General features: G+C 38.8%; 1 protein-coding gene and 2 pseudogenes across 1 annotated transcript; 1 reads left to right on the forward strand and 2 right to left on the reverse strand.

Moving 5' to 3' along the window:
• Positions 1 to 2887: 2887 nt before the first annotated feature.
• Positions 2888 to 4280, reverse strand: LOC148970650 (uncharacterized; annotated as a pseudogene).
• Positions 4185 to 5083, reverse strand: LOC148970651 (E3 SUMO-protein ligase KIAA1586-like; annotated as a pseudogene).
• Positions 5084 to 5447: 364 nt separating this feature from the next.
• tnfrsf9a (tumor necrosis factor receptor superfamily, member 9a) lies at positions 5448 to 8560 on the forward strand. The gene is made up of 8 exons (XM_039652793.2): positions 5448 to 5608; positions 6260 to 6376; positions 6502 to 6639; positions 7052 to 7124; positions 7214 to 7281; positions 7367 to 7408; positions 7516 to 7662; positions 7752 to 8560. The coding sequence occupies exons 1-8, from the start codon at positions 5473 to 5475 to the stop codon at positions 7877 to 7879; spliced, it is 849 nt and encodes a 282-aa protein (XP_039508727.2). The 5' UTR covers positions 5448 to 5472; the 3' UTR covers positions 7880 to 8560.
• The last annotated feature ends 247 nt before the right edge of the window (positions 8561 to 8807 follow it).

Consider the following 8807-nt stretch of genomic DNA (forward strand, 5'->3'; position numbering starts at 1 on the left):
ATGTAGATCTACATCTGGGGAGCGATATTTTTTTTTTCCTAGGATGTTTGGGGAACACTCATAAATGCTATTAACCCCAGTGACGGGTAGGTTTAGGGATGGGGTTGAGGTAAGTCATATACTTGCATATACAGTAATACCGTTAAGTCAACAGCGTTCATAAACACACTGGAAAGTGATTAGGCCTATGCGTGTTGATAGCACACAAAAAATGGAAATACGAATTGGCGTGTAATACATACGCAATTTCATGAGATCAGTCTGAATGAACGTTCTTTTTCTGTGGTGTGAAGAACATTTTGAAAGTCTAAAGAAACTTTTTCCACATTAACAACCTTTTGTGAAATACAAAGGTTCCATGAATGAACTAAAGAACCATTGATGCCTATAAGGAACCTTTACGTTTAAGAGTGTTGCAAAAGTAACCTTATCGTGGTCCACTATCTGGCATCATCAAGTCTCCAGTATTTCCTAATTTCTAAAACCTTTGAGTGTCTGGTAAATGCAGGTGCTGATATGATTTTCACTATCTAATGTTTTGACAGCATGATTTGTGCTGCCAAAACACCAGATCATTTTCAAAGAACAGATGTCACCGGTCTACGTATCTGGTATTATGAAACTTGTGAGGAGCTATCATTTTCACGTCTCTGAAGCAGTTTCTGATGGTGATCACACCTCCACCATGCTTTGGAGTAACGGAACAGCATATTTTTCACGCTTAGCCAACTGTTAAGAAAGTTTATCTCAAAACTAAACATTTGACATGAAGTTCAGTTTTGAGCATGATTTTGAGATATAATCTTCTAATCGTTGGTTCAGCAATGCATGGGAAATATGTTGTTCCGCTACTCAACCAAAGCTCAATGGAGGTTGAAATCGAAATCTATTCTGAATATATCTGACATATCTGAATACCTGCTCACTTAATGGTGATGATCCATGGCATGTAAATCACATTTCTGAGTAACTTCCAAATGTTCTGTGGAGATCGTCTATCGCTTACAAACAGGGTAAAGTTTCTTTGAAGAGAATTTTTCATGGTAAGTCTGAGACACTACAGAAGGGTTTCGCCTGCCACTGTGCATGTAGGCATTTGCATGAGTGTGCTGTGGACGCATGCTTTATCTCTGACTCACTACTGCAGCTTCTCAGTATGAGGAAGTGACACGTCTTCTGCAGCTTTTAACTTTTAATCCCCTGTTTTTCGAAGACAAACAAAATGCTTTCACTTAAAAGGGAGGAAGTGTGACAACAAGTGGAAAGAACAGATGCTGATGGTGATACTTACAGTAGCCTTGGTTTGACACACACAGATGTCAATCTTTAGCAACGTGTGTGCAATATGTCAAGTTTGATGCTAAGACACGTGATTCTTGCCACTTCAAATGACAACTAGACAGAATTTTTTTAATGATTAGTACTGCGCATGACGCCATTGGAGTGGGTTGACGATGTCATTTAACCTTCTAATGAAAAGGTTATTGTGGGAGTGTGTGATGTAGTAATGTAGGAGGATGTGTCAGACGATTATAGTTTTACCGTTTTAGTTAGTTACAACAGTATTTTAGAATAGCACTGACTTACCCTAATTTCTGTAAATGATGAGACTGACAAAACTAAAAGACAAAAAGTGACTCAATGAGATGCTGTCTGGAAGTATTATCACATGGGATATGGCAATAAGTGAATTAGTTTTAAATTAAATGCTGCTTATATTAATTATGATTGATTTTGACTTTAGCAGGCTACTAAAACTGTGATAGAGATGTTTAGCCACATCCCATTAAAAGACAATAGCATTCCTCTAGGTGAGCTGCAGATGAGCGCACCTGATCTCGCAGCTCTTACTGTATGGTCCAGTACTTGTAACATATACAGTATGTCTCTCAAAGAAACTGTCATTTCTTTATTATTTCAATTCACTGTCTGTAAGATGAGCTGATTAACACATGTCTGGAGGTTACAGTTTCCTGCATAGCATTTCAGGTAAGTGGGGGTTTTTCTTTTACATTTTGAAATCAATGTTTCCTCATTTCCCAACTGTTAAGCTTATAGTCTTTTCCCATAATTTAAACCAGTGATTCCCAACCCTGCTCCTTGAGGCACACCAACAGTATACATTTTGGATGTCTCCCTTTTCTGAACCATATTTCTTATTTATGACTGAAAAATATGCATCACATTATGTTTATTAGTTTTTTTAATGTTTAAACTGTAATCCAAATGGACGGAATGTTTATGCTATTCACTAATCTTAAATTTAGTGTGGAAATGTTTACTGTTATTGCTGTAAATACTACTAATAAAAATGAAGTCACATAGCCTACTCGGGACAATGATTCAGCAATCATCTGATTGGAATTTTTTATCCAATTCCCTCTTAAATTTAGTGTGGAAATGTGTAGCCTATTGGTGTTGCTGTAAAAAATGAAAAAAAAAAAAAATAAAGTCACATAGCCTACTCGGGACAATGACTCAGCAATCACCTGATTATTGTCTTAGGTTACACTGTCATTCAGACCTCTTTCAATATCCGTCCCAAAGGAAGGAGAAGGAAGGAAGGATACAGGCTAATGAGGAAGTGTTCCGCAGAGTTTCATATGGCACTAAACGATGTGATGCTCATGAGACGTTTGGTGCGACACTGAGTCATGATGTGTCATTAAGTAGATGCGTCTTATCTATCAGATATTCGCTTTTTCCCCGTATTTAATTATGTTTCGCGTTAACACTCGAGCCCACTTGTTTTTTTTTTTTTGTTTTTGTTTTTTTGTTTTTTTCTTTTTAGGGGGGGGGGGCTGCCTAAAAAGAAGACTTACAATGACTTAGAAAGATACATAACAGCTACGAGTATATGCACCACTTGTTTTATGCAAGCATAGGCTACTATATATTATTTAATAAGAGATCTAGCGCTAAAATATTTTGTTTTTGAACTCAAGCTGAGTGCTCGTCCGTTGCTATCAGTGTCATAGATATCTATGGATACAGTATTCTCTGCGGCGCACGCGCAGTCATAAGTCATAACTCGCGCTCCTCAATCTATCGCAGTTATGGGGAGACTCTCTTTTCATTCTGGTGAAATCACAAAATAAAATGCCCACAAACGTGTTCCTGCTTGATATAGACTGCAACCACTGATTAAAATATTCGGTTTTGATGAGAGAGAGAAAAACTACACCGAGGGCGGACTAGAACCCGTAACCTCTGACACGCTTGCCAAAAGTTTTTTGATTTCAAACCAAACTGACGCCCGTGACTAATGGAATACACCATACTTTATCGACACAAATTGACAACAGTTAGCAAAGTATTGTCAGTTAAATAGCATTTGAGTTCACATCAAGAACAGCGGTTAAATGACTCAAGCTACAGAAAAATACCATAATTACTCCGTTCAATTACGCCAAAGGTATCGAGAGTCACGCAGACCAATAACAACCCAGCCACAACACATAATTGGAAATAACATCTTACCTTAACACAAAATCAACCACAGAGGCCTGGGGTCAGCTTCCTTTGCTGCTCGTCCAGATATCCAAGAAGTGGATGGGCGATGACCTTCCTTAATCCAAGATGTGATAAGGGGCATTGGGTTGAAACTCCAATGGGAGTCCATTAATGTCCAGAAAAAGGAGCGACAATGAGAGGCTGTTTTCACGCAACCTATTGCGCTGTTAGTATCATTGACGGTAGAAAATCCCCTCTCACACTCAGCTGAAGTAGGAAGGCATGTTCTACTCGCTGTACAAATCTTTTCCAGATTTCTGCCTGGTGCTCTGTCTTGTAATTTCCAGTCGCGGAACTCCTCAAACACCTCTCTGGCTGGTTCTCCAAGCATTTTAGCAAGTGCACGTACCTCGTTTTCTCCATACAGGATCAATGCATTCCGTTCCCGTGGCCAAAAGCGCTTGTTCATGGGTTTTAGCATTTGTATGAGGTCTGATTCTGGCATTCGCCATGTGAGATTGTCGATCACAGATTGATAAAGCTGATTTCGATTAATCTTGCCTGTGCCCGCAACTAGTTGAACATTTTTAAACAGCCCCAGAGAGACGTGCGCTGTTCGACCTTCTGTGTGGATTTCCCTCCACTCGATTTCATTGCTTTCAGTATAACCTAGGGTGACCAACTGTCCTGTTTTCCCAGGACATGTCCTGTTTTCATATAACAATATAACAATTTTCTATCCATACAGAGGAGGCATAACATACTTTAAATGTATTGAAATGAATAAGGTATCTTTGTGTAACCTTCAAGTATTTGAGTTGGCCCATGTGTTTGCTGGGCCGAGTGTCCTGGTTTTTGGTAATCAAAATATGGTCACCCTATATACACTGTAGAATGTGGCAACTGGCATCAACTTGAGTGATATTTCTTTGCTGACATTTCAGTGACAGGCCCTGCAGCTCACGGATAATGTCTTTCATGCAAGCCAAATCAAGTAAAAACCCTGAGTTTGTGAGGTGTTTGTATAGCGCCGTTGCGAGATGCAACCTCACTTGCAATTTTGAAATGGCGCGCTAAAGCAGGGTAGTTATTCCAGACCGCCTATTGAAACTAGGCTGATCGCCACCCATCTGATGGTGAATATCTGTCCTATTATCAAAATCTGCAGATCTGCAGCTGCTTCCTCAAGCAATCTCACGTTCTTTGCAGACTGGTGGTACAGAGAATAGCCTACAGCTTGGCAATGAAAAACTCGAAATGATTACATCCAGCAACCACTTTCAAAGAATCATGGACAGCCAATTCAAGGCGATGAGCCAAGCAATGTAACTTTGGAAAGTCACGCTTAAGCCTTGCACTGACTCCAGTGGATTTGCCAGTGAGAACTGAAGCCCCAAACCTGTTGTAAATGGACTCTGCATTTGTGCCCTGCGTCAGCCCTACAATGTCTAAAAAACATGTTCTATATCTCCTTTGCCACTCACATCACATCTCACGTACACGATGAGATAGGCTCCAAAATTTCACATATCACGTTTTCAGGGGAGCCCATGTCTTATTAAGGGGAGCCGAGCTCAGTTCCCCCGTAGTTCGCACCCGCCTGCACTCGATACGAAAATGAAAATGACATGTGTGAGGAGAGCTGCTGTTCACCAGTAGCCACGCCTACTTCAGAGAGTGTGTGTTTAAATAATGAGTGGAGTGGAGTTTCTCTTCTTAGTACGCGTTTTCTTTGAGTCAGGACCATACACAAAAACAGTAAGAGAAAATATTTATATATGACTATTTCATTAATAAGAAATATATATTAATAACTGTAATGTATTACGTAAACATATTAACTAGCCTACATTTAAAACATATTGAAACATTTGGGGATTTTAGATGTTTATTGAGTCTGTTTTCGGTTGAATGAACTGATGAATTAATTAAAAATGTAATCATTAATAATAATATTATATCAAGTAGCGGTTAATAATAGTTGGTAAATTGTTTTCTTTCTTGTGTAGTAGGAAAAAAATGCTGACTGCTTTCCGAGGACTGAATGTCTTTCTGATATTCAGTCTAGTGCTGAACTACACTGTGGGTTCTGATTCTGGCTGTGAGGATTGGGCAATGTCTGGATCAGATGTTTGCTGCAACAAATGCAAGCCAGGTGACAATAAATGACTGCAATATGATGTGTTATGTAACCTAATATGATATCTGTAATACTTGAAAAAACTTAATTTTAGGAAGTTTACAATTTCATAATTTCCCTTTTTTCAAAGACTTATTGGGATATTGAAGATACAAAAAAGCAGATTACAGTGTATCCTTGAAATTATTTATTAGTAATAGTGACTGAGTGAAGGAAGTTTCAGATCATTTTGAAGGTACCACATGAAAAGGATGTGGTTTATCACTTAAAGGGAAATCCATGAATTGTTCTGTCATTGTTTAAAGATGAATAGATCATCCTCAACCTCAAACCAAGGGTTGTCCCAACTCACTATAAATCTCGCTGTGAATGAGGAGCTCTGTAACACTTCCTTGCTTGCTTAAAATGTAAAGAATCAAACCTATTCACACGATTGGATTTCAGTTAGCAATAATTGATAATAGCAATAATAACTTTTTTGGAGATGTCCTTCCAAGCAAATGGTACGTTGTTGTATGAATGCCATGTCACCACTTTTGGCTTATTTTAGTATTGTTTGTTTTATGTTAAAACTCCCTCAGGCTTTTGGACAGCAATTCAGTTATAAGAGTGTCAAATGTGTATGAGTTTCAAAGCCATACTGTAAATAGTTGCTTGTGGTTACAGGGAACCGTTTGGTGAATCGTTGTGGAAGCGTCCCAGAAAAGCTCTGTATCCCCTGTGAACCTGACACGTACACAATCAGTTTCGAATTCTTCTGTTTGAGATGTACCCAGTGCACAGGTATATGATTCTGTTTTACATCCTCATTACAATTCACAGAATTTTGTTTCATCTGCATCATCATCATCATAAGCTTTAAAACATCATACTGTGTAAGCATTAATCTTTCTGTTTCATGTTTGTAGGTAAACAGATTACACTTAAACCTTGCACTATCAGCAGCAATACAGTATGTGGATGCAAGCCTGGATATCGGTGCGGAAACGACGAATGTTCATTCTGTGTTACTGAATGCAAGGAGGGGGAGGAGCCCACCGAAAACAGTAAGAATTCCGGACCCTGTCAGGGGCCGTTTACACAACTCCAAATAAAAACGTGCAACTTTTTGTGGCCATTCATTTAGCTACATTAACAACGGTGCGTTGGGGGCCTGAAAATGCAAACTTCAAAATTTTTTGAAATGCATGGTTTTGATAACAATACGGTTATCGTCACCATATAAGCTGCAAAAATGGGAATTTGAGAAAATGGTGTAGTCATGTGCTTGTGTATTAGGTCCATACGTTCAGTACTGGCCTGACAGCATAAAACGGCGGTTTTAGTCGTTTTCATGATTTGGACGTAAAAACTGCAAAGCTGTACATTCAGATGAATATGTTCTGATAAATAAATCAGCTGTTCAATAGGAAATTGCTATATTATTTTCAAATAAATTCTTTCATTCAATGCTTGCAGGATTGTGTAGAAAATGTCCAGAAGGAAAATTCAATGACAAAAGCCACAGTAACTGCAGAGAATGGAAAAAAAGGTTTGTCTGTTTTGAAAACAAACACGTAATTTATCTGAAATTAGATCTGCATTTGGCATAAAACTCATTCAAACTCATTCATTCTCTAGTTGTCCCGATGGACAGAGGTTGGGCAAAGGAAATGCTACCAGTGACCGTACTTGCTCTTCAGACCAAGGTAACAAGGAATACAAAAGGACATTATAACTTGGATGTCAAGGAACATACTGCCGCAAAATGTAATGTTTTTGTGTCTGTTACAGAAGCAATAGTACCAACCTTACATGTTGGGAGCAAAAAAGAAGGTAAAGGAGAATATCTCGAATATCTTGTTGCATATCTGTGATCAGCATACATTATCAATTTACTTGGACTGCATATCTTTCAATACGGATATTGAATATATTTCTAGGACCTCCAGAAGAGACAAAATGGCTTCCAGTTTTCATTGCTGGAGGGATGGCAGGGTTGGCTGTCCTTTGTATCATAGCATCCGTGGTTGCATATGTAAAAGGACAAAACAAAACAGAGAAGCCACAAACTGATACCGCTGACCAAGGTACTATTTAAACCTGTTGATTTTTTCCTTTCCTACATGGTCATAATGTCTGACTCTGTATTTACAGTATTGTCATTTCCTTCATTTAGACCGCCCAGATGAGTCCAGGATTTTGGTAGGGGTGCCGCCAGACTGTAGTTTCCGTCACCCTGAGCAGGAACAGGGCAGCTCAGAGTCCATCAACACACAAGACTCAGACTCTAAACTTATAGTGTGAGTTCTGGACAGCTTTTTATTTTCTTATCTTACTGTAGTATTGCTACAACAGCAAGAGGATAACATCCACTTAACTGTGAAATACATCCTTGACTGGGTGTCTGTCAGCCATTCCAGCTGTGATTAATGGGAACAAAATGGGCATTTAGATGTTGTCCCTGTGTGCATTATTACGTTTTTAAAAGCTGAAGTATAGAGCAAGCTGCTCTTGATAACACGAGATGAAAGGGTTGTCATCGTAGGTGTGCAGTAGCAGACAGCATGTCAACACTTTTATGAGAGTAGGCGTCATCTACTGGTGTTTGCGTCACATTTTCAGGTCAAAGCCCTCTTGAAATACCCTGGTGGGCTTTCCCACTTTTCTGTTGAAAATAGCACTTTAAAAAAAATAAAAATACTGGACCAATAACTTTGAAAAAGAAGAACAATGGGGCTGTTTTACACTGTATGTTTGCACTTTTCTTAGTTTTTTTATTTATAGTTTATGGGCAGTGTTCGGTAAACGTGTTTGACCGAGTCATGTGGGAAGTGGACTCAATAAATGGCAGTGTTTACTATCCTTCTGAAACGGAACTTTTGACCTCATTAAGATTGTAGTGCATTTTACTGTTTTGTACATAGTAGGATTTATAAGTAAATAAATAAAATTGTCAACCCCGGGTCTAAACCGGAGTCAACAGAACCATGAGTTATCGTTTCCCATTCATTCACAGTTCATTCTTTACCCTGTATTAGGAACTCATTCTGGGTGATTGGGTTTTGAGGTTTGAATACAGCTTGTGTGTAAAAACACCCAAAAGACAATAGCTTGGTGTTGAGGTCAGTGTGAAAAGCCCTATAGAAGTATATGGTTGTAAAACAAAAGTCCCATGTTGCCCCAAGAGCCATATTATCAATGTGTTGGGAAATTTACAGTGAGTAAATAGTTT

This window comes from Pimephales promelas, chromosome 20 (assembly GCF_988280905.1).
Source record: "Pimephales promelas chromosome 20, fPimPro1.hap1.1, whole genome shotgun sequence".
Classification (NCBI taxonomy): domain Eukaryota; kingdom Metazoa; phylum Chordata; class Actinopteri; order Cypriniformes; family Leuciscidae; genus Pimephales; species Pimephales promelas.

Excerpts from the sequence above, each read along its gene's own strand:
- tnfrsf9a (XM_039652793.2), top strand. The coding sequence starts at position 5,473 with ATGCTGACTGCTTTCCGAGGACTGAATGTCTTTCTGATATTCAGTCTA. Across the intron at positions 5,609-6,259 it reads CTGCAACAAATGCAAGCCAG|GGAACCGTTTGGTGAATCGT; the intron begins GTGACAATAAAT and ends TTGTGGTTACAG. Across the intron at positions 7,282-7,366 it reads TACTTGCTCTTCAGACCAAG|AAGCAATAGTACCAACCTTA; the intron begins GTAACAAGGAAT and ends TGTCTGTTACAG.